Source organism: Chelonia mydas, chromosome 8, assembly GCF_015237465.2.
Source record: "Chelonia mydas isolate rCheMyd1 chromosome 8, rCheMyd1.pri.v2, whole genome shotgun sequence".
NCBI classification, from domain to species: Eukaryota; Metazoa; Chordata; order Testudines; family Cheloniidae; genus Chelonia; species Chelonia mydas.
Window position 1 is genome coordinate 65,264,845 of NC_057854.1, and position 25,902 is coordinate 65,290,746.

The 25,902-nt window shown below is 40.8% G+C and overlaps 2 protein-coding genes and 1 long non-coding RNA gene across 5 annotated transcripts in view; 1 reads left to right on the forward strand and 2 right to left on the reverse strand.

The window, feature by feature from the left end:
• Positions 1-368: 368 nt before the first annotated feature.
• On the reverse strand, positions 369-12,459 carry PRPF38B (pre-mRNA processing factor 38B). Its single transcript, XM_037906413.2, has 6 exons — positions 11,861-12,459; positions 5,550-5,618; positions 5,084-5,235; positions 4,941-5,001; positions 1,954-2,177; positions 369-1,577 (listed from the first exon to the last, which is right to left on the reverse strand). The coding sequence occupies exons 1-6, from the start codon at positions 12,146-12,148 to the stop codon at positions 731-733; spliced, it is 1,641 nt and encodes a 546-aa protein (XP_037762341.1). The 5' UTR covers positions 12,149-12,459; the 3' UTR covers positions 369-730.
• LOC119566916 lies at positions 8,811-11,537 on the reverse strand. The gene is made up of 3 exons (XR_005226444.2): positions 11,392-11,537; positions 10,965-11,017; positions 8,811-9,529 (listed from the first exon to the last, which is right to left on the reverse strand). It is a non-coding gene; the product is annotated as an uncharacterized LOC119566916 (long non-coding RNA).
• Positions 11,453-25,902, forward strand: part of HENMT1 (HEN methyltransferase 1) — a 29,336-nt gene continuing 14,886 nt past the window's right edge. The window contains exons 1-3 of one of the 3 annotated variants that reach the window (XM_043552796.1): positions 11,453-11,890; positions 22,083-22,212; positions 24,607-24,719. In XM_043552796.1, coding sequence (XP_043408731.1) covers positions 22,093-22,212; positions 24,607-24,719 — 233 coding nt within the window. In that variant the 5' untranslated portion in view covers positions 11,453-11,890; positions 22,083-22,092. Of the gene's footprint in view, positions 11,891-20,519; positions 20,670-22,082; positions 22,213-22,540; positions 22,600-24,606; positions 24,720-25,902 lie in introns of those variants that run through there. The other 2 variants (XM_043552795.1, XM_043552797.1) reach the window with 2 other exon arrangements.

The window sequence follows — 25,902 nt, forward strand, 5'->3', positions numbered from 1 at the left end:
GTACAGGCCTACCAACCTTAACAGTGTCCCTCTGAGGTAGCATTTTTAAGAGGGTTACTAAATAAGCCTCAGCATAATCTAAATCCCTGCATTAAAAATTGCTACCTGCTTGAAAACCTACTCTGAATATAACACTTTGTTGGGGATTAAAACATAATACATTTTAAAAAGCTTTCTAAGACAGTAGATACAATGGACACAAGTTAATTCTAAATCTTCAGCCCTTATGTACATCATATGCACATAAATATTTGAGCTATAATACACAATCAAGACCCACCCCCAAAGCTTCTGTCATACTATTATGCAAAGCACAGCCATGCTAATTTCTAGATATAAACCATAATTCCACACCTACAAAACAAAAGTAGAATTAGTGGCAGTTTATTGCCTTATACAAATTTAACCAACATGGCAACCATGCCAAAGGAATTAAAACATTTTCAGGACATATGTACAGACTGTACATTTCAGAAACATTTGAACAATAAAAACGCAAGAACAATCTTTGCATTATGAATTAAACTAAACACATGGGTTGAAACCATCAATGCATTAAATGGGATTACAAAGGCACTTCCCTACCCAACATAGGAAATGACAATCTGCAGCCTAGAGGGAGGTTGAAAAAAGAGTGCTCAACTACTGCACAATCTCAACTTTAAGAAAAAAATAAGCAGGATTTAATCAAAGATTTATAGGATTCAATGTGATCCACTTTTCACTGAGTTCACACAGTTTCATCTTTGTTTTTATGTTGCTTTTCTTGGCTCTCTCGTTCTGTACTTTGGCTCCTTCGATGATCATGTTTGTCTGAATGGTCCTTGCTATCACTGTGATCATGTTTATGGGATCGTTCTTTGCTTCTACTACGCTTTCGGGATCTCTCTTTGCTGGGACTGTGGTCTCGTTTTCTGGACTTTTCAACACTATCGGTTCTTCCTCTGCTTCCACTTCTACTTCGTTTATTTGATTTATCTTTACCTTCATTTTTATGTTTACTTAATTTCTCCTTGCTCCTGCTTCTACTGTGTTTACCTGTATTCTTACTTATACTCCTACTCCTATGCTTCCTCTCCCTGCTTCGACTTCTACTATGTTTTCTGTCTTTTTTGGAATCTCTCTTATCATCCCTGTGCTTCTTTTCATCCTTGTCATCTTTGTGTCTTTTCTCTTCTATTTCACCCTTACTTTTCCTGTCTTTTGACCGTTCCCTAGATCTCTCTCTTTCATTACCCTTTTCCTTGTCATAGTCTCTATCTTTTTTCCTGCTTCGTTCATTTTCTTTCTCCCGCTCTCTATCCCTGTCTCTTCTATCTCCCTTTCTATCACGACTTCGACTACGGCTTCTGTGTCTCTCTCTGCTTCTGCTTCGCCTCCGCTCTAATGCACGATCAGTACTTCGTGATCTTCGCCTTTCTTTTTCTTTCTCCTTAGCTTCACGTTCTAATCTCTGCCGTTCTCTCTCCCTTTCTAGTTCTCTATCAAAACTAGATGATCCATGACCTTCCCGATGATGACTTCTGCTTCTGGATCTTCTAGGAGACCTCCTGGGGCTCACAGACCTTCTTGGAGACCTACGTTAAAAATAAAGGATTTACAAGTTGAAATTTTAACAATGAGCTCTCTGGATTTTTCCAGTTTGTGTTTTATGAATCTTCACGTTCCACATGAATTGCCAAACATTGTGCATCTATTTCAATATCATTTAATTATTTTATTCATTAGTATTTTATTTTTAGTATAGTATTTAATATATTTATTATATTTTCAATATCATTTAATTATTTTATTCATTAGTATTTTATTAATCAATCCACTCTTTTGATTGGTTGGTTTAGAAACATTTGTTGTCCCAGCAAAGGCAGGACACTATTTTTTCTGATAATACAAGTGTAAGGCACTAGATACTGGCTTTTACAATTGCACTATTTTGAAAAGATAATGTATAACCTTGAACGTCTACGCTCTGCATGTCGATCTATTTCTTCCACTCCCTCCTTGGCATCCTTCTTGATTTTTCTAGGTCTGGTTTTTATTTGCTGATCAATGTTTTTCTGGACTGGCACAGGAATTCTTGGAAACAATGTTGAAAACCATTCGAGCTTAGTAAGAAAGGAACGAAGCATCTCCCCAATGGTCATAACACAACCCCCACCTGCCTTCACATCCAGGTCCTACAAAACACAAAGAAAAAATATCCTGACCGTCAAAAAAGTTCACTGCTTATTTTAAACAAATGCTGATATATTTATTGCCATCTTGAAGTCTCAATTATGAAAATTTACTTGTTTCACACTTTAATAAATGTTCTTGAAAAAATTCCAATTCTTGTACCCTTTGGATTTGGCAATAAATGTTACAGATAGGGAGTGGGACTTAATACACATGCATGCAGGTCCATAGTAAGCCTGCAGCCATCTGGATGTTAAGGGACTGTCTCAATGAACAGATTAAGGTGTAATCCTCTTACTCGGTCTAGTTGAATGGTATGATCTTGTATCTTATTTAAATGCTACAAAACTGAGAATTTCTTTGTAAGGCTATATTTAATACCTCATTTTATGGGTGCATGACTGTACACAGTGATAGCCAACACTGTGGCCTATCCACATGAGAACTACTCCATTTCCTCTCTATAAATGATCATATAGAAAGTTGTAATACAAAATGGCGTCCTAACAAAATTGGAAGCAATAGCAAACCAACTGCCATGAAGCAGTGAGGTTTCTAATTTAGAAATATGTAAAAAAATAAATAAATGAACAAATAATTGGAAACGCATAATCCATGATGACCATTGTCTCTGAAAAGGGTCATTACCGCATGAAGGCCTTCTTGCTATGCCCTCTCACAGCTCAGGACATGTTAGTCAGCTATTGTCAAGTCCCAAACCTATAGTGCAAGCACACAAGGAAAGTGAGATTTGTTATCTAAACATGAAGAGAAAATCTAAATGTAAAACTGCTTGCACTCACACACATTTAAGTGTTCAGATATACAGTATTTCCAAATATAATCGTTTCACAGAGATCTAAAGAAGAAAACAATGAGTTAGCTTAAATGTAGCACCTTGCGAGTATCTACATGGTTAAACAGAACAAACATTAGAAGCACTTAGAAAAATAACTGTGTGGAACAGAAAGAGGCCTTCTGTTACAGAAAAGTGTGACAATGTTGAACAGTTTCAACATATTAGATTTATGGACTTGAGAAAAAACTTTAGAGGTTAAAATTATCCTTATCATAAACGTTTACCATATCTTTAAATGAGTTTGTGCAACATTGGCAAAAAAGTGCATACGAACCAGCTGTAAGCACTTCCTCCTACATAAAAAAGTCCTGGGGAAGCAGCTGAGAAAGACTGGTTCTAACACTTCCTCTAACATACAGTTTTGGAGAGATAGGAGACATGAATGTATACTGCTATTAAAAATATTAGAGCCAAAATTGTGTAGCATGTCGTATGTATAAATTCAAAGTAAGGCCTTTAATAGTAATGACACCGATGAAGGCCTGCAAGTTCAATCATTTTTTTGTTCAACTTGTCCTATGAAGGAAATAGCTTGTAGGACACTGGAATTGAAGCCTCCCCCAAAAAAGTTACAAGGCAGCACTTCATAGAAATGTAGTTAATGTTCATATCCAAGAATTAAAGTAGCACCCACTGGGGGGGGGAGTAGGGGGAAGGAGAGATGCTAACTATTAATTATGCAATTACCCCACAGCTGAATTCTTAATTAAGGAATATTTTGATCACATTACAAATATACAATAACACAGGTTTACCTGGATTAACAAATGTCTCCTTTGTACTGTATTTGATGCTTAGTATGAAAGTAGCTGTGTAAAATAAATATACTGTGTTGTAGTCACGCGTATGTATTACACTGCATTTTTATTAAAAATAGGGCTTTTCTGTAAGCATGAAGTTTGATATTTCTTGTAATACAGGGTGTTCGTCTCAACCAGTCAAGGAAAATATGTTCTTAAATCTAGTAAATAACTTAAGACTCAAACTCAATAAATACTACATATTACTGCAATTTGAGGATTGTGTATTTCAATCCTCTAACCCTAGAAATGTGTTACGTATTCCCCCACTCAATTTCTCTAGCCAGGAACTTTGGGATAAGGGACAACAATAATTCCCATGACACTATTTTCTCATTCTCCCTCCCTACTGCATAATAATGCAGTCCGTTTGACTGAAGGAGTTCCGAACTTAGCACTTAAAATTGCCTGGTTACTCCATGGATCAACAGGAATGTTCAGACAAGTACAGGTGGCACCATCCTATCCAGTAATTAAGTTGCTCACTTCTAGTTAGTGACATTTAGTTTCCAGTCACTTGAGATATAACTGCCACAGAAATCAGCAGATAAAGTTTTGCTGTAAAATTGTTGATTCCAATCACACCCCTCTCTCCATCCGAAGTACATGATTAAATTTTTCAGTAATACACAATTCATACATTTAGAAGCCTAATATTTCAAACACTTTTGAAAGTCCTGGCCATAAACTTTTATTTATTGGGGTCTGTTTAGCATATCCCTTTCCACCCCCCCTTTAAAAAAAAAAAAGGTTTAACAGTATAGAGTATAAAGCCATTAGAGACACCACCATGCAGTCCAAAGGTCTCACCTTAAAGAATTTATTTAAACTTATTTCACGTCAGTTTCTAACATATGACATAAGTTTAAAATGATCACTAGTCTTAGCCAGTGGAAAACTCAACTAAATCTTTTGAATACAAAAAACAAAGTTTGTTTCCAGATCAGACCCACTCCCCACATTAATCTATTAGTGTAATTAAATTAAAAGAAAAAATCACAACATGAAGATGCTCAAACTACAGGAAAATGTATCAAAATTCTTAATCTAAAAAAGCAGCATGAAAGGAAACAAAAGAAAACAAATTATTACCCTCGCCGACATACCTCTTCATCATCAAGGAACGATTCAAACCAGTCCCATAGATCAGTAGGAGGCTGTGTGTACCTTGAAGTACAAAAAAAATGTGTAAATTTAATAAGTTTTCTGTGTATTAAACTAGTTTATAGTTAAATACATTGCTACTCACCTAATATACATAAATCCAAGAGCCCTAATGTACGGAGAATCTGTGTGTGTTATGAGGCCCATCACTTGCTTACGAGTGAGTTTCAGAGTAAATAATTTGTAAAGCAGGCAAAAAGCTGTAGACACAATTCCACCAGTTCCAACACCTCGCACCTTTAGTGACAGAAAAAAAAAAAGATACCAGATGTTTAACAGACAGTCGCTAAAACATCACTCCAGATTTTCAGTGACAGAAGAATAAGAATGTAAAAAGAATGAAGCTTTTCTATTGGAAAAAAGCAAGAATAATACTGCTTGCCTCCTCAAACTCACATCCTTCAGGGTCAAATGGGGTATTTCAGTCCTCTAATTTCGAAATTTGTCATCTACATTATGATCCAATACTCAAGTGTAGACAAGACTGGGATATTTTACAGGTGATTATTTACCACACAAAAGTATTTAAGAAGGCACGTACTTCTACTTACCCCTCCGCACATCCCTGTCTGGCCTGCTGTTTTTCTGCTCCCTTTCTCCCATGGTTCAACATGTGTAACCTGAAAGTGTGAAAAAGATTACTATCACAGCCATCACACGTAGCTTCAAAGATGATGTACAAGTACATAAAACAATCATGTGCCCAAATAAATACAATTAAGTTCATAAAAAAATTTCCTAAACCAGTTTTCAGTAGTGCTCATCAACTCATACGAATTTTAAGGCAAGCTGGATACTTCAGCAAAACAACAAAATATCTGGTCTTTTTGTGACCACGTTACCCAAGATTTTAATAATCTTTCCTCAAAAGTTAAAAAAAAATTGCCCAAGTAAGTAACTGTTTTTATATTACACTGCAGTCTCCCCCAAGTATTTATCTGGGGATAAAAACAATCATTACTATGGTCAATGCTGAGTAATTTCACTTAAACATACTATTAGCATTATGCTTGTTAATAGAGCATTTTAGTCTGTGGTACTTACTGCACATGACTATGGGGGATACATACTCCACTACTTATGCAGATTAATAAGAGATTAATATTTTCTTATTCTCTCCTCATTATAACCTAAATCTAAGACAATGAGAAAAAAACAACTATGAACCGTAATATTTTAATCTAAAAAGCTAATGGCTTTTTTGTAGATTGTGATGATACTCTGAGATAATGACCTGCTCTGCATCCTAAACAATAATGGCAAATTTAGTTTTATGAAGGGTTTTAGCATAGTTCAAGTACATCTTAAAACAAGATTTGATGATCAGTGCTAGAACTAAGTTGACCAATACCATCCTTGGACTCTTGTAATGAGAGTCAGACACAAAGATCTGCTCAAGCTACATTAAAAATTGAGCAATCCATAGAGGAGGGAATAGTCACTTGGCTACACAGGTATGTAAATTTTATAAACTCATCAATTTAATATGGGTCAGTTTCACTACCTGGTTCAGAAACTGGAAGACAAAAATCCACTGGTCTTACACGGACACTGTGTAATGCTTGAGTCCAAGTATAAAATGGTAACATTTTACTTTACACTTCAGAATTAGGGCTATCAAGCGATTAAAAAAATTAATCGCACTTTTAAACAATAATAGAATACCAATATTTTGGGATGTTTTCTATATTTTCAAATATATTAATTTCAATTACAAAGAATACAAAGTGTACAGTGCTCACTTTATATTTATTTTTTATTACGAATATTTGCACTGTAAAAAAGAAATAGTATTTTTCAATTCACCTAATTCAAGTATTGAAGTGCAATCTCTTTATCATGAAAGTTGAACCTACAAATGTAGAATTATGTACAAAACAACCTGCATTCAAAAACAAAACAATGTAAAACTTTGGAGCCTACAAGTCCACAAAGTTCTGCTTCTTGTTCAGCCAATCGCTCAAACAAGTTTGTTTACATTTTCAGAAGATAATGCTGCCTGCTTCTTGTTTACAATGTCACCTGAAAGCGAGAACAGGCGTTTGCATGGCACTATTGCAAGATACTTACATGCCAGATGCGCTAAAGATTCATATATCCCTTGATGGTTCAACCACCATTCCAGAGGACATGCGTCCATGCTGATGACAGGTTCTGCTCAATAACGATCCAAAGCATTGCCGACCAACACATGTTCATTTTCATTATCTAAGTCAGATTCCACCAGCAGAAGGTTCATTTTTTTGTTTGTTCGGTTTTTTTTGGTGGTGGTGGTTCAGGTTCCGTGGTTTCCACCTCCGTGTTGCTCTTTTAAGACTTCTGAACGCACACTCCACACCTCATTCCTCTCAGATTTTGGAAGGCACTTCAGATTCTTAAATCTTGGGTCGAATGCTGTAGCTATTTTTAGAAATTACACATTGATATCTTCTTTGCGTTTTGTCAAATTGGCAGTGAAAGTGTTCTTAAAATGAACAACGTGCTGAGTCATCATCCAAGACACTTATAACATGAAATATATGGCAGAATGTATGTAAAACAGAACAGGAGACGTACAATTCTCCCCCAAGGAGTTCAGTCACAAATGCATTATTTTTTGAAGGAGCGTCATCAGCATGGAAGCATGTCCTCTGGAACAAAGGCCGAAGCGCAAAAAGGCATATGAATCTTTAGCGCATCTGGCACGTAAATATCTTGTGACGCCAGCTACAACAGTGCCATGTGAACACCTGTTCTTACTTTCAGGTGACACTGTAATTAAGAAGTGGGCAGCATTATCTCCCGTAAATGTAAACAAACTTGTTTCTCTTAGTGATTGGCTGAACAAGAAGTAGGACTGAATGGACTTGTAGGCTCTAAAGCAGAGGTGGGCACACTACGGCCTGCGTGCCACATCCGGTCCGCGGGACCCTCCTGCCCAGCCCCCGAGCTCCTGGCCCAGGAGGGTAGCCCCCAGCCCATCCCCTGCTGTTCCCCCTCCCCTGCAGCCTCAGCTCACTGTGCCACCAGCACAATGCTCTGGGCAGCGCAGCTGCAGAGCCGCAGCCTGACCTGGTGCTCTGTGCTGCGTAGTGGCAAGGCTGGCTCCAGCCAGGCAGCACGGCTGCCTGTCCTGGAGCTCTGGGCGGCGCGGCTGTAGCACTGCCAGCCACCAGTGTTCCAGGCAGCACGGTAAGGGAGCAGGGGGTGGGATAGAAGGCAGGGGACGGGAGCGTGCACAGGGGTCAGGGCGGTCAGAGGGCGGGGAACACAGGGGTTGAATGGGGGCAGTCAGGGGCAGGGGTTCCGGGGGTGGTCAGGGGACAGGGAGAAGGGGTGGTTGGATGGGGCAGGGGTCCCGGGGGGAGCAGGCATGAACGAAAGGAGGGGTTGGATGGGATAGCAGGGGGCAGTCAGGGAGCAGGAGTGCGGGGTGGTGTATAGGGCAGGAGTCTGGGGGGGGGGGGGGGGGGGGGGGGAGTGAAGGAAGGGGTGTGGTGATGGAGGCCGGGCCACGCCTGGCTGTTTGGGGAGGCACAGGCACTTCAGAAACCCGATGTGGCCCTCAGGCCAAAATGTTTGCCCGCCCCTGCTCTAAAGTTTCACATTGTTACATAACTGCACTCAAAAACAAAACATAAACCCTACATACGTAAGTTGCATTTTCATGATAAAGAGATTGCACTACAGTACTTGTATGAGGTGAACTGAAAAATACTATTCTTTTATTTATAATAAAAAGTAATATAAAGTGATCAATGTACACTTTGTATTCTGTGTTGTAATAGAAATCAATATATTTGAAAATGTAGAAAAACATCCAAAAATATTTAATAAATTTCTATTGGTATGCTATTGTTTAACAGTGCGATTAATCATGATTAATTTTTTTAATCAAATTAACTTTGAGATAATTGCCTGAGTTAACTGCAATTAATCAACAGCCCTATTCAGAATTATTTAAGAGAACCTATGAAATAAAACGTTGAATACATGCATAAAGCATGCTGAAATCCAATGAAGTAGTCCATGGTTTATCTTACAAACAGCTAAATTACTGTCGACAGTAGCCATCTTGCTAAAAATGTGAACTTGTCTCATATACCAATAATATGGAAACCCATTCAACCTGCTTTATCACACATATCGTACATATTACCAACAGCACATTTGAAGAGCTCAGAAATAGCAAGTACCAGATAAATTATACTGAAAGCATATTTCATATTATTCATTGTGAATTGTACCTTTTACCTCACACAGTAAGGCACTAATGGGCTGAATAAAGTAGTTCCCCTTTCAGTCAAAGGACAAGAACCAAATAATAAACACTGAACACAAAAAGCTGTTCTTTAAATTTGATTTGTATTACAGTAGTGGCTAATGGCCCCAATCAAAACTAGGGCCCTGTTGTGCAAGGCATTGTACAAACACATAGTAGGCGACAGTCCCCAGCCTGAAAAGCTTAAAATATAAAGTCCAGATCCCAACGCATGTACTTAACTTGATGGGACCACTCAGAATACCTAACGTTGAGGTGCAGGATCAGTACCTAAATGTGTAAAACAGTAGGAGAAAGGAAGTGCACGAGTTTACTAAGTGGAACTGAAACACACACAGATTAGGGGATAGATTTTAAAATTAACTAATTCAGGAATCCAAACAGAGGCCAGATTTTGAGTAGTGCTCAACAGCCAGTAGTTCTGAGCATGACTCCAAGTCAGTTTTGCCCATAGCTCAGCACCCAACATGATGAAATCTTAAAAATCTGACTATTTTGGCAACAAAATGGGAATAGAACTTTTTTGGAAAATGGGACCATAAGTGTGTGTCAAAGCAGGAATTAAATCCAAATCTTCTGCACCCCAATCTAGTGCCTTAACCACAAAAAACATCCTTTTTAATCACACCCACTTTACACACAAGTGCCAGGTAAGAATTCTGTTAGTTTCAATCCAACTAAGAACCTCTATGCCATAAACCTCTAAATATTTTTAAATATCAAGAGCCCCATTTCTGTGTGTCGAATTAATCTACTCGACATTTTTATTTAAAGAAGAATGGAAAATATATTTCCTTTAAAGGTTTTCACAAATTGGAAGTTAAATAACGACTAAGGGTCCAACACTACAGAACACACTGCTTTTCAACCTGAGTATGCAAACTATTTCAACTACCCTAGTTAATTAAACTTTAGAGAGTAATTAAATTTAGTATAAAACAATTTATATGTACTAATTTTAAAATATTTTGGAATGCATCTAAAATGTGACTATGTAAAACAACATCTCCTCATTCCAGATATGCTATTCAGTATTTCATCTCAATTTAGGTGACAAAAAGAGTCTTTACACCCTTTCACTTCTATTAGTCCTACACTTTCAACACAGCTCCAGGAAAGTGAAATGGGCTCTGTTACTTCTTGAGCATCAACAGGATTGTTTATAGAATTCCAATTGATTATTCCTATGCAATCTCACTGAACGTAATGAGTAACACAGGTAATTGAGACCAATACACTGGCCTCCAGAATCTGTGTTACTGGGAATTATGCATGATAAGAAAAGAGTCCATCTTGACTCAAGAGACCAGGTGGAAGTTAACAGCACTCTAGCATTTAGGGGAAAATGCCATCCTTTTTAACCAGTAAACTGAGCAAACTCGATTCAGAAATAATCAAGACACAAACATGGAATCCCACACAGCCATTATTACAGAATCACTTTTGAGAACACTGTTCTTTAAGCAATGGAGTTACCCATCTATAATGTTTTAAGCCAAGCAAGAAAGTAATAAAGCTTATTTCCAAATATATTACACCCACTTAGTGGCAACGGAATTGAGGAGTAAGATCAATACATGCCAGAAGAGTGTCAGTATTTTCCAGAGTACAAGTGACTGAAAACAATGGCCGAAATAACCCTGAACTTGTACACATTAGCAGGACAATGCATGTAATTGTGTTGATGAGCATTAATTTTGCATACCTCTACCTGGTACCCTGGCTTGATGGAAGCCTCGCTGCAAGACTGATTCAATCCTGCTAACGAAACAAGAACTGAGACAAGGATGCACCGAGGAGTTCATTTATCTCCCCAGCACAGCCAGACTAATGCCAACAGCAGCACTATTATTTGATCTCGTTTCAATACCTGGATGCCCCAACCTCTAACTGGAGAGGAAGGCCACATGCAAGCTCCTACTGGGACCGCAGACTGGCACCGCGATCCCTTTTGCACCCCAGCAGTACAACGTACTAGCAATCGCTAGGTGTGGGGGGTGGCCGTGCCCCCTGGAAAAGGGACACAAGTTGAGGAGACTCCTATGCTCTAAGCACTGAGCAGACAAGCTCCCTTTCGGAGACGTACGCTCGTGCTTCAACCGCTGCACATGTTTTTACAGCCTCCTACTCACCGCGTTCACGGACTCGGCTTCACGCGCCCTTGTGCGGGAAGGCCACGGATCCCCGCTCCCCAAGCCCAGGGGCCTGAAGAGAGGCCGTGAGCGGCCATTTCATCCCCGCAGCGCTGACACAGCCCCCGCGCCCACCATTCCGCTCAGCACCGGAAAGCCCTACTCGTTCTCGCGGGGCCGCTCCCCTGAGCCCAGCTGGGCGCAGGAGGCAGCCCCTGCCCTCCCCTGCTCACGCGCAGCGGAGGAGGATGCCGCTCGCTACTGGGCCGAAACAGAGGACAAGGGGACCCCGCCACCCGGAGCGAGGGCGAGCAGGGAACCCGCAGGCCGGAAGCGCCCCCAGTCCCGCTCCCCCGAAGGAAACGGGCAGCACGCAGACGAGCGGGAAGGCCTTTGGGGGGAGCCAGCCAGCCGGCCCAGGCCCCAAGCCGCTCCCACGATGGGCCCTCCCCGCCCCCGCTGGCCTCACCTTGAAGTAGATCTCGTCCACCACCTCGTGGTAGGTCTTGAGCTCGTAGAGCTGCACCTTGAAGTAGGGCGAGGAGAGGATGTTGGTGAGGATCATGGGATTCAGGTTCATGGTCTTCTCGTTCCCCCACAGCGGCAGCACGTTGCCCTGCTTGCCCGAGGCCGCCGGTTTGGGGGCCCCGCTCTGTAGCGGCGGCTGGGCCGGCGGGACGGATCCGGCCTGGTGCTGGGCCGCCTGCTGCTGCTGCTGGCAGTTGCCGGCGCCTAACGCGGGGCTATTGTTGGCCATAGCGCCACAGCGACTCAGTGCTCCGGCCGGGGCGGGGGACTGACTCGCTGTAGCGAAACGCGAGGGGCCGAGCCGGGGGCTGTCTCCGCTAACTGCCAACAAGATGGCGGGCCCTGCGGAAGTGACGAATTCGTCTTCCGGGACCGACCGCGCGGCCGACCAATCGCACCCGCCCGGCCGCGATGGCCCCAGGAGCCTTCGGTTGTGAGAGAGCTGGGACGGCGCCGTTTCCCTGTGCTGAGAGTTAGGGCCCCCTTTCTGCTCCGGGGCACGAGTGACTCCCCGGGCCCCTAATTTTCGCAGCGGGCAGAGGATCCGTAAGGCAGAGCCTCTCCTCGCTACTTAGCCGTCGCTTTTTTTTGGAACTGTGCAATAATTTCGTTTGCTTGAAACCAGCTTGGCAGGAAATGATTTTATCCGGCCTGGTACGTGTCTCATGCCGCTTGGGCCTATCCCAAGAACAAACTAGCTGAAGAGCTATGAGCCCCTGGTTCTGGCACCAGTGGAGAGCATACGCTGAAGTCCAGGGCTACAAAAATGGGAAATAAATTTCCTCTTGGGGGGTTTAGGACATCATTCCATGAAAAGGCCTATTAACCCAAACCTTTTAAGCTGAAAGTTTCCTGTTAGCAGCAGCCTCTAATAAATTAGGTCCACAAACTGGAATAGTGTAGCACATTTGGGAATTGCCAGCATAAAAATAGAAAATAACAGAAGCTAGTATAGAAGCAAGAATATATAAAACCTTGTGCCATGGGTGCTGTAACAGTTTTTATACTAGGGGTGCTGAAAGTCATTGAACAAAACTGTAAACCCTGTACATGATAGAAACCCCTTCAAACCAAAGAGTGCTGTTGCACCCCCAGCACCTCTAGTTGCAGCATCTATGTGTTGTGCTATATCTGAATGAACTGGGATACCAAGGTCTCATTTTTCAGAGTAACAGCCGTGTTAGTCTGTATTCGCAAAAAGAAAAGGAGTACTTGTGGCGCCTTAGAGACTAACCGATTTATTTGAGCATAAGCTTTCATGAGCTACAGCTCACTTCATCGGATGCATACTGTGGAAAGTGTAGAAGATCTTTTTATACACACAAAGCATGAAAAAATACCTCCCACCGCCCCACTCTCCTGGTGGTAATAGCTTATCTAAAGTGATCACTCTCCTTACAATGTGTATGATAATCAAGTTGGGCCATTTCCAGCACAAATCCAGGTTTTCTCCCCCCCCCCCCCCCCCCCGCGCACACACACACAGACACACAAACCCACTCTCCTGTTGGTAATAGCTTATCTAAAGTGACCACTCTCCTTACAATGTGCATGATAATCAAGGTGGGCCATTTCCAGCACAAATCCAGGGTTTAACAAGAACGTCGGGGGGGGGGGTTGGAAAAAACAAGGGGAAATAGGTTACCTTGCATAATGACTTAGCCACTCCCAGTCTCTATTCAAGCCTAAATTAATTGTATCCAATTTGCAAATGAATTCCAATTCAACAGTTTCTCGCTGGAGTCTGGATTTGAAGTTTTTTTGTTGTAATATTGCAACTTTCATGTCTTTAATCGCGTGACCAGAGAGATTGAAGTGTTCTCCGACTGGTTTATGAATGTTATAATTCTTGATATCTGATTTGTGTCCATTTATTCTTTTATGTAGAGAATAAAAGTATAAATGTATACAATTAACTTAGGCTTGAATAGAGACTGGGAGTGGCTAAGTCATTATGCAAGGTAACAAAAAAAAATCTACATTTGTAAGTTACACTTTCACAATAAAGACATTGCACTACAGTACTTGTATGAGGTGAATTGAAAAATACTATTTCTTTAATCATTTTTACAGTGCAAATATTTGTAATAAAAATAATAATGTAAAGTGAGAACTGTACACTTTGTATTCTGTGTTGTAATAGAAATCAATATATTTGAAAATGAAGAAAAACATCCAAAAATATTTAATACATTTCAATTGGTATTCTATTGTTTAACAGTGCGATTAATCATGATTAATTTTTTTAATCGCAGTTAATATTTTTGAATTAATCGCATGAGTTAACCTTGATTAATCAACAGCCCTATTAATAAGATAGGTTTCAGAGTAACAGCCGTGTTAGTCTGTATTCGTAAAAAGAAAAGGAGTACTTGTGGCACCTTAGAGACTAACCAGTTTATTTGAGCATGAGCTTTCGTGAAGTGAGCTGTAGCTCACGAAAGCTCATGCTCAAATAAACTGGTTAGTCTCTAAGGTGCCACAAGTACTCCTTTTCTTTTTATTAATAAGATAATTGCAAGGTTGTGCAGAGTGGGACAAAATAATTTGCATGATGTGTATACAGTGATGGTCTCTGCATTCATAAATTTCTGAGAATAAAGATCTGGTATTCTCATGGAAAGGTCTATAAAGATATCTTTCCAACATGTGGTGGTCATTAAAATGGTGAATTGTATGCTTGAATTTATTAATAAGGGGATAAAGGAGGTTGTAAATTTTATCTCTTCCCTTCCAGCTGACCAACAGCTTTTTCATTGCATTTAGGTTCACATAGGCTGTACTTTTAAGATATGAGGGGTGGTATGGTCCACGTTGGCTCCTTTTAAGACAGTTTTTTTATCTAATTTAAAATCATTTGCAGTCACCCCATTAGTCAGAGGCCTTCTTTTCAGAAATTCCCTAATGCATTTAATTATTTTTTGAACCAGACATCCTCCTTACTTCATTCCTTCTGGCCTTATAACTCATTATTTTCAAGGCCTTTCTTCTGCTTGCTAGTCCGGGCTTTTTTTTACAATACATTTATTTTTTTCATGAAACTTAAGCTAACTCTAATTCTTTAATTTCATATTTATTCTATACTCACCATTTTGCTTATGTTAATTGGCCAGGGAAAAAATGTATACAAGGGACTTCCAGAATAATTTATTTTTCTGTCATGCTACACCTAATATGCATTGTCTTTCTCAAAGGACTGAAGTCTTAAAACCATCACGTTCTCTTGTGGAGGTCCATCAGGCACATGGCATGTCTGTTCCACATTAACAAGTCTGTCCTTGTGATGAAGAGTTTCTAGAACCCACTGCTCTAAGAAAGAATGTAGAACCATAACTTCTTTGCCTTGTGGCAGTCCTAGCAGCCTGGGAACTTCTTTGGTTTGCTTAGCTAAGCTCTTTTAGCTTAGCTTTGTATTATAATTAATTATTTATACCACAGCAGCACCTAAAGGCCTGAACCAAAGTCAGGGCTCTTGGGTGCTAGGCATTGTATATACACACACATTGGGATTTGATCCCTGCCCCGAAAAGCTTGTAATCTATAGCTAGAATTTTCAAAGGAGACTAATGGAAGTTAGTCACCTAATTCCCTTAGGCTCATTTGAAAACCCCAGCCTAAATAGACAAGACAAAGTGTGAGAAAGGAATTAGTAATATTCCCATTTTACAAGTGGGGAATTGAGGGACACACAGAAAAGATAACATGCCCAAGATGACACAGGAACTTAACTTATACCTCTGAGACCAAGTTTAGTGCTATAAACACCAAAGACTATCCTTTCTTCCCAAAGGATACATTTTTTTTTCTAACCCCTGCCAATTAGCGACTAACTTACCCTAGAAACATGAGGATTTGTATCCTTTTTTTAAAAAATCCTAATACAATTGTGAAGGGTCTTATTTCCCATGCAAATTAAAAAATGTAGTCTGTGAACAGAGATTTCTCTTTGAAGGTGAGTGTTTTTATTTTTAAAATTGTCCCCCATCCTCTGAGTTCCTTCCCTCTTCTTTCCATTTCATTCACAATCATTTCAAAATACTGTCTTTTCCCTTACTTTATTGTCTGTTCTCTAAGTTATTTACTCATGCATTTGTCTGTCCTTGTCAGGATTTTTTAGTTGATATCTTTATAAAGGTCTCCCTTTGTGTAAGTGGCATCTCCTTGGCTTTCCACAAAGGCCATCCTTGGTGGTGATGCTGAGGCCTTTGGTACAACTGCAAGCTATAAATTTCTCTGTCTAAAATTAGATTTCTTCCTTCAGGGATCTCAGCTGGTCTTCAAACTATCAAATCCAATCAATCAGAAAGATGATTTTAACTTGCAAAAAGTGAGGAATTGCATTAAAAGAAATGTGCTGTGGTTCAATGCAAGCCTCATTACACAATAATACAGACTGACTCAGATCTCCTTTTCTAGACAGGCTTAGTCTGTCAATTGAAAAAGAAAAGAAAAATGGAAGTCTTTAGTACCTTGTTCACCATAGCATCCTTTGAGTCTGGTTACAGAAGAATGTCCATTTGCCTTTGAATTATAAGTTGAGCAATATTGCCATATGTATTTTCTTGTCAAATGTTACTTACTCTTGAGTAATGTCGTCTGACAGTATTGCTTTGCCAGTGTTTCCTTTGCAATCACATTCAATTACATGTATTTCACATTTAAAGAGAAGATATGTGACAAGTGATAGCACCTGGTTTTCAAGATGCATTATCTCTTAAATTAATAGAGAACAGTACACAAATCTGCAGTCAGATTTCAAAGGACATAGACCTAGTTCCTCAAAAATTAATGGAAGTTAGGAATCTTAATACCATTGAGGATCTGGGCAATAGTTATCATTCTAACCTATCTTACCTGCTTTTTGTTCCAGTTACTGAAGCAAAGGGATAGCTTTGCTTAGTGGTTTGAGCATTGGCCTGCTAAACCCAGGGTTGTGAGTTCCATCCTTGAGGGGGCCATTTAGGGATCTGGGGCAAAAATTGGGGATTGGTCCTGCTTTCAGCAGGGGGTTGGACTAGATGACCTCCTTAGGTCCCTTCTAACCCTGATATTCTATGAGATCTTATAAAGAAAAGGAGTACTTGTGGCACCTTAGAGACTAACCAATTTATTTGAGCATAAGCTTTCATGAGCTACAGCTCACTTCATCGGAGCTGTAGCTCACGAAAGCTTATGCTCAAATAAATTGGTTAGTCTCTAAGGTGCCACAAGTACTCCTTTTCTTTTTGCGAATACAGACTAACACGGCTGTTACTCTGAAACCTGAAGCATCTTATGGAATTCCAGTGACTTAGGCCATGTCTACACTGGCGAGCTTATCAAGCTATGCCACTGTACGATCGCTCGTATAGCTGTTCTAAGATGGGAGAGAGCCCTCCCATCAAGATAATTAAGCCACCTCCATCCAACGAGCGGTGGTAGCTATGTCGGCGGGAGACAGTGTGGACATAGTCTTAGACTTTCTTGATTCACATGATATTTTGGCAAATTTTCCTACTTTAACTCAGAAATTTCTAGTTTTGACAGAATAGCTAAAATTGGCAATAAGTCTGAGTCTTCCTCCTTAGCTAGGATGGAGGTGATTGAACAGAAAAATCCCTGCAGCATGCAAAATATGGGATTATGCTGATATCAAAAAAATCTGTATTATAATTCAATTTATTGCTTTCTGTAGATTATGGTAGTTTAAAAGTTCTTAGAACAATTACACTTACCTTTAGATGCTATTAGAGTTGAATGAAGCAGGAGTACCCTGCCTGAAATTACTGATTATAATGTGTAAATAGCCTTATAATGAACAACCTCTTGGATGGCTGGATCTGCCACTGCATGACAGAAATAAAACAAAAATTTTAGATAACAGACTAAATCTGAGGAACTCTGCTTTTATGAAGTGAGGAACTAATTTAAATAAATTGTTTCCCCTCTTATCAGAAAAGGTTTTCAAAACTTGCAGATCAAGCGTTCACTTTTGAATTCTTCAAAGCAAAACACTAAAGTTGAAAATTGCTGACAGCACTTCCTACTTCTTTCATTCTGACAATCTTCAAAGGTTCCCATCTCCACCTCTATACACACTACCTAATATTTAACAATCAAGAAAAATGTCTTCTTGTGATGACTTTTGTTTTGTAGTGAAGAAGTGACCTCAAAATTAGTAATTGTGGAGAAGGCCCCCTTTACAAAAATATCATTTTAGGTGTGTGAGTTCACTTTTCCCCTCTTCACAAATGCTATATTGACTCATATCCAGTGATGATTCTACCAGGCTATAATGAATCAAAACAGGAAATACAGAACCTTTGATCCAAATAATTCAAAGTGTTTTACAAATATTAATAAAATCTCATAGTACCTCCTTTGAGTTTCACAGCTAAATATGAGGTGGAACAGATTATTTAGCATAAAAGACAAAAACACCCTATCACCTGTGGGCAAACACTTTTCACAAAATGATCCCTCCATATCTGACCTCTCAGTCCTTGTCCTCAAGGCAATCCTGCACAACTAGGGTTGCCAACTGTCTAATCACACAACCCAAACACCCTTGCCTTGCCCCTGTCATGCCCTTTCCTGAGGTCCTACCTCTGCCCCGCCCCTTCTCTGAGGCTGCACCCTGCTCACTCCACTCCCCTCCCTCTGTCACTTGCTCTCCCCGACCCTCATTCACTTTCACCAGGCCGAAACAGAGGGTTGGGGCCGGGAGGGGGTGCAGGCTCTGGGCTGGGGTCGAGGGGTTTGGAGTGTGGGAGGGGGCTCTGGGCTGAGTCTGGGGAAGGGGGTTGGAGTGCAGGTGGGAGTGTGGGGTGCAAGCTCTGGATGGAGTTTGGGTGCTGGAAGGGGCTCAGGGCTGGGGCAGGGGGTTGGGATGCGGGAGGGGGTGAGAGGTGCGGGCTCCAGCCGGGCGGCACTTACCTCAGGTGGCTCCCGGATGGTGGTGCAGTGGAGCTAAGGCAGGCTCCCTGCCTGCCCTGGCCCTACGCCACTCCTGGAAGCAGTCGGTATGTCCCTGCAGCCCCGGGGGGGGTAACGGGACGGGACGGGGTCTCCGCGCACTGCCCCTGCCACTCTCATTGGCTGCAGTTCCCGACCAATGGGAGCTGCGGAGTCAGTGCTCTGGGTGGGGGCAGCACGTAGAGCCTCCCTGACCCCCCATGCCCAGGGGTCGCAGGGACGTGCCAGCCACTTCCGGGAGTGGCATGGGGCCAGGGCAGGCAGGGAGCCTGCCTTAGTCTTGCCGCATCGCCGGACTTTTAGCAGCCTAAAGTCTCCATTGGCTTCAGCAGCCTCTGGGAGATGGAGCCTGATTCCGGGAGATTCCTAACGAAACCAGGAGGGTTGGCAACCCTATGCACAACACCTTCAAACAATTAGCGTGGGAGCTTAAATTAATCATTTTGCTACACATTAACAATATTGGTCTTAATAAATACCTTGGATTTGTGGTTTGTTACAACAACCTGTAACCCACTTACCTGTCTTTTTTGGCCTGTCTGCAGAGATGTAACAGGGCACTTCCCTTAGAATATATGTTAAGTACTTATGCTAAACAATCTGTTCCACCTCCTATTTTTCTGTGACACTTTGAGTACTTTCCCAGGCCTGAAAAAGAGCTCTATGCATCTCAAAAACTTGTCTCTTTCACCAGTAGAAGTTGGTCCAATAGATTTCCTCACCCACCTTATCTCAGTTATTTACAAGACATGCAGGAACTATAACAACCTAAAAATGTGATATCCAAAAACTTTAAAAGTATGGACAGGGTCCCAACATTACTGACAACCATATTAAAAGATGTCTGTTCTAACTTCAAAACCATTTTATAATGAGGTAAGTAATTGATGGTCAAGCCATTTCCTGGGGATTGGTGACTAGACAGGAAGTCCCTGTGTGGATCTGAGCCTTGGTGACTGGCCCATAATCCCAATGCATTTCTACAACAACCTACCTATTAAAAAACACTATTTTTAATTTTTGAATTAAATTGTTGTGGCCATATAAGTAAAAAATGGCTGAAGCAAGAAACTTCAAACATGGCTTATTTTACAGACCTTACTGAAGGAGACAGATTTGAGACCTGGCTCCAACAGAGAGAAGAAGCCTCACTCTGGTTTTGGCTGAGTAATAGACCTAGTCTTTTAGGAGCTCATCAGCACCTGAGTGGTGACTTGGATTTGATAACTCATTCTTTCATTGCCAAATAAATCCCATGGTACTAGGCCTTACAAGTCCAGAATCTTTTAATCATGGGGCTGTGTTGAAGAAAGTGACAGCTGCTCAGTCGCTGTGCATTGGTGATCCTCCCTGACCTGCAGTAGGACTGCTTAATTCTTTTCACTCTTCCCCCAGAGGGGAAAACCCTAATGTAAAGGAAATATGCAGGGTAAGGCTGGGACAGAAAGGACTGGGAGATGAGCCAGGCAGAGACAGAGGGTGGCTTTGGTTGGGGGTGGTCAAGGTGAGGAAGAGCGGGGAACAGACCAGTACTGGCGGCTAGGGAGAGGCGAAGGGGCCCGGGGCATACAGAAAGCCTGGAACGGGATTAGAGCAGAGCCGATGTGCGGTAGCCAAGCCGAGGGGAGGGGGGAACTGGGTGTTCCGTGGGACGCAGAGGGGCGGGGCGTTCCGCTCTCTGCCACCTGCTAACCGTCCTCGCGTGAGCTGATCCTCTAGAGCCCCTCGCTCTCTGCCTTCGTCGCCGCGCGGCCACGGGTCCTGTGAGGCATCTTACTCCGGCAGGGCGGCTACAGGTATCCGTCAGTGGGGGGAGGAGAGGCTCCTGGGGCTGAGGCAGCGTGAAGAGCCCTAGGGTTTAGGAGTGGGGCAGGGATCGGTGCCGGGGTGGGGGGAAGCTCCCGAGGATCTGGAACTCAGCGAATGAGGTGTAGGGAAGGGCCCGAGGGTGCAGGGGCTGCAGAATGAGGTGGGGGCGTATCCTAGTATTTGGGGGGTGTTGTGAGTGTAGACTGAGGGGTGGGAGCCCAGGAATTTGGGGTTCCAGAGGAAGATGTGACATGAGTGGGGTTTTTTATTCCAAATTCAGTAGTTGGTGATACCACCAAAAACAGTCCTGTATTTCGCTTGGAATGGCTGGAAGATGCACTATTGCCAAGCCTGGGCATTGGCCCTGGAGCTGGCCCACGGCACAAAGAGCTGTATTTCCCTTCGTTTCTTGTATTTCTTGAGAGAGATCCTAAATCACATTTCTTTCAGTGATGAGACAGCCCTAGAAGGCTTTGAAGGCCATGCAAAGGCAAAATTGTCAGTAGCCTTGTCACAAACATGTTTGATAGCAATTCTTTCTAATTAGACCTGCCAGGGAGCTGTTCACCACAGATGCAAACTATGAGCATTGAACTAGAAAGACACCTATTCAAAAGACTTTGCACTGCCTAGCTTACCCTATTCCTGCTGACTTCATTCATAATTTATTATGCTATTAATATTATGAAACCCTTGTTTTTAGGTTTAGGAGGATATTTCTTTCCAAACATTTATTTGTTCAAGGATGTAACTTAAGTAATGGGGAAAATGCAGAGATTGGAAGTGCAGTAATGATTATCTTTCCAGTGAGACATTGCATTTTATTAGCAATGCAGTGTAAAATTTTACTGCGGGCACTGATTATATGCCTCTAATTTGTAATAAATCTAAAGCTAAGGGCTGACTGAACCTTTCATGTTATATAGGAACATTAATCACAAAAAACATTTCCTGTTATTTGCCACTTTACATAAAGTATATTGAGCCAAACAAATACACAAGCAGTAAATATAAAACAAAGCAGTTGCAACAGCAAACGTATGAAAATGATATTTTAGGTAATTTTTTTTGCAATTGATTGAAAAATTAGCCAACCAGGCTACAGTGGATTGTGCTTGACACCTGTTCCTTCTTGCTCCCCCCATTTGGATGGACAAAGATAAGCTGTTGGGAAATGGCTCATTTGTATTATGACTGTGTAAAGGGTATTTTCATTGTCAAATATGGTGAAAGGGGTATAAAGCCTCATTTTGTTCCCATTGACATCAGTAAGAATTTTGTCACTGACTTAATATGAAAACAGGATCACATCTATATTATGAATTGAATACCACAGAGAACAATAAACTGATGGAATTTGTTGTGAAAATATTTCAGAAATCTTTATTTTTAATTTTTAGTGTGGACAGTATGATGGATACAAATCTTCAAAAGGATGATCTCAGAGGAACAATTAAGTTCATACCTCCCCTGTACAAACAACGTTACCAGTTCATTAAAGATTTAGTGATTAAATACAAACCTAAGAAGGTTGGTATGTTTGTTTTTTCAGAGCTTACATTTTAAAAGATACAGTAAATGCTTCCACAAGACATCTAGAAACAGGAAATACCAGTGTTGTCTGACTTCCAATGCCAAGAACCGGCACTTCAGGGAGTTTTGTTAAAGCTGAGTTACCTTGGCAAACTATTCTTGACAGCCATGTTTGGCTTTTTCCGAGCTCATATAACTAGTCAACTGAAAAAAAAACACTGGAACTCAAATGTTTTTTAGGGCTTAAAACACACAAATAAAAGTATGTTTGCCTCTTGCTGGGCAGTGGGTGATTTTCTGAACATTTTATTGTTTTCTTTTAAAGGAAAAAAAATATTTGAAAAGACTCTTTGAAGGGCTTAGTCCGAGCTCCTTCCCCTAAAGGTTTGTCTTCACTGCAATGTTAGCTTGAACTAACTCAGGTTTTTCCCCTAACCCAACTCCTGTCCACACGTAACTCAAGCTAGAGATTTTTAAGTGGTGCTTTAAACTCAAGGTAGCTTGTGGGGTTGAAACTCAAGTGCTGCTGATGCTTGCTAGTAATGCTGTGGGGATGCAGCAGCTCAAGTTACAACAACACAGAAGCAGTTAATCCAATCACTCTGCCTATATGTCTACTGTGCAACTGGAAACATGACTCGCAAAGTGGGTAGAAAGACACGCACTAGCTTTGCTCAAGCTAGCACACTAAAAAAAAAAAAAATGTGATGGATGTTGCAGCACACATGGTAGCTTGGGGTAGCCACCTGAGTCCAAGCTCCGCCAAACTTGAATGGTTAGCCTGAACTGCCACCCATGTTGCAATGGCCATACTGCTATTTTAAGCATGCTAGCATGCTTAAATCTCCTTGCATTGGGAGGCACATTGCCAGCTGCAGTGTAGATGTACCCTGTGCTCCTAATCAAAATTATACAGTGTGTAACTATGTACAGTGTTGCTTAGCAGAGTGGTTGTTCTCACTTAAGTTAAGCTAACTGTTGCAATGAAGACAAGCCCTAGACATCTTTCAGTCTCTCTGTTTTGTAGTGCCAATATAGTGCCAAGCTCCTCTCTCTCAGTCACGCAAAAATGCACACTCACACAAAAGAAAGACATTAAAAATCTGGGATAGTGTTAGTATGCAATCATCTGTGCAAAAATAGAAGAGAATCCTGTTTTTTTACCACTGGAAATTGAAGATGCCAAGGCACTTACTGTTTTAAAAAGATTTGAAGATGAAAAATGAAAAGTGCTAACCTTTTTAATTTTCTAAATTTTGAAATAAAAAAAGTGTAGGGATCTAGGGTTAATCTCCATGTTCTCCCCAACATTGGGTCTCTGTGACACAGGTTTTAATGTCTCAGGGAATATGTGAGCTTTTGGCAGTTGTATAATGACATTTGTGTTTCTTATGTATTCACGTTACCAATAGCTAATTTATTGCTTTATAAAGCACTTTTCTGTTCCACTGTATGAGATCATGACATTTTGATCTGGTTTTGAACAGGATCCGTTCAGTAGCTCTGTTGCATGTGTATCTATAAAACTTTAATGCTTCTGGCTTGGCAATGCAAAATTTTTATTTTTTTTTTATTTTTTTTTTGGTAAATTAATTTAGTGTAAAAACTGGAGTTCTCTGTTTATCAACAGGTCAGATTTAGCCTGAGTAGAAACAGTTTAGGCTTCCCCACATCAGCTGGGCTTCAGTGTGCTTCAATCCTGATCCGAACGGAGTATTGGGGTGTAGAGCGTTGTTTAGTTTGCATGCTCATCTTGTCCTTGAGATTACAGTGGATGCCCCCCACCCAAAAAAAAGCTGGATAAAGGCTACTAATTCATTGTTGATAGGGCCCTGCCTAGCTATCTGGATGGTGCTGGGCAGGTTCTTAACTTTTATGCATTGTGAGTAGTCCCAATGAAAAAAATGGAGCTATTCGTTGAGAAGAGTTAAGCATGTGCGGTGGTGCGGGAACCATTTTTATAGTGGGGCTACTGAAGGCTGAAACCATATATTTGGGTTGTTATTACTACTTCAGGACAGGGGGTGCAGCAGCACCCCTAGTTGCAGCACCTATGAGCATGTGTGTAAGTCTTTGCTGGCTCAGGATCTAAACTATTGCACATGAGTGAACCCTTATGCTCATGTGGAGCCCTATTAACTGCATAAAGGCCAACCTGTGTAGAACAGCTTGCAGGACTGGGGCCTAAATGTCCTTCTATGTAAAGAATCTTTTCAATTCATGTACCGCTTGTAAAACTAAATTATAAAATTTCATAGAAATGTCATGCATTTAATTCCTATTTCATAAAAATTTTGTTTAATATCAATGCAGAACATATTTTGTGAGTCACACAAATAACTTAAGAATATGGGGTATTAAGATGCCATTGTTTTCAAATCTACTTTATAGGTTGCAGACTTGGGATGTGCTGACTGTACACTTCTCTGGATGCTGAAATTCTGCAAATGCATTGAGGTGCTAGCCGGGCTAGATATCAGGGAGAATGTGATGAAGGAGAAAATGTAAGATGCTTTTTGCATTATTTTTCTTAATAATTCAGTATTTGGTTCAGCCTAACAGCATGTTGCAGCAGTAGTTGTCAAGAGATTCAGCATAAAGATAAAGTTGTGAACTATTTGGTATGTAAAGATTGAGTATATTGGGAATTGGTATGGTGGTTTTGTAAAACTACTGGTATGCCACATGCTGTTGTTGGCATCAAATCTTTTTGTTTTTATGTGGCACCCATCACTATGGTTAGCTGAGCACTTCCCAAAATTGACAGTTGCATAAGTTATATTTTGCTCTCTTTTCCTTCCAATCAGTATGGATTGGACTTTGTTGTTTTTGTTTTTATTGTGGGAAGGTGAGGTTAGAGAAATGGGTTTTGTATTTTGCTGAGAAGGCACTAGGGTTTGTGGTTATGTGAGCTCTCTCAGGACTGAGTTCCAAATTTATGCACCAGTTGGTGAAAAAGCTCTGTTTCCTAAACACAGAAGTTGAAGTTGAAAGTACCATTGCTCCAGTGATAGCTGCAGGATATAGATTGTACCACACACAAGTTTTCTTGGTGGTTGTTATTTACCTGGGGTGAAGGAGCTTTACATTTATTTTTTTTATTACTGTATATGTTGTTTTATAATGTATAAACAAAATGTTTAAAAGGAAATGTACAAATGTCTTCAATAACCAATTTATTTTAGTTATTTTATTTTGAAAGGAGGTTAATATGGATTCATAGTAACTTTCTTTTTGGAAATGATAAGGATTTTTTTTCAATTTTGGTTTGGTTTTTGTAAGCATCTCAGTTTGCTATGTTTCTGGAACTCTATTGCCATCAGAGCTGACAATAGCATCTCTTATCTTCAAAGATATCTGGCAGCAAAGTCGGATTTTTGCAACCTTGGAGGACTATTGCTGAAGTCCAATTCCTCCTTTACTTTCTTGTCTTATTGTAGATAGTCATAGCAGGTGGCTGCTCATTTGCATTAGGTTTGTTTCTTTTCCTAACGGACAATAAGAGGCACTTCGTAGATTCCAAAAACACACCACATACTTTCATTTTTAAATTACTGGGTTCTGCCTATGTCCAGGTCAAACTGCCTTTGATGAAGGGAAGAAATCACAAGCTTTTTTTGGCCACTTTTTTTTTTAATGTCACATCAATTCACAAGAAATATGACAGGTTAACACGGAAAGAAGCAA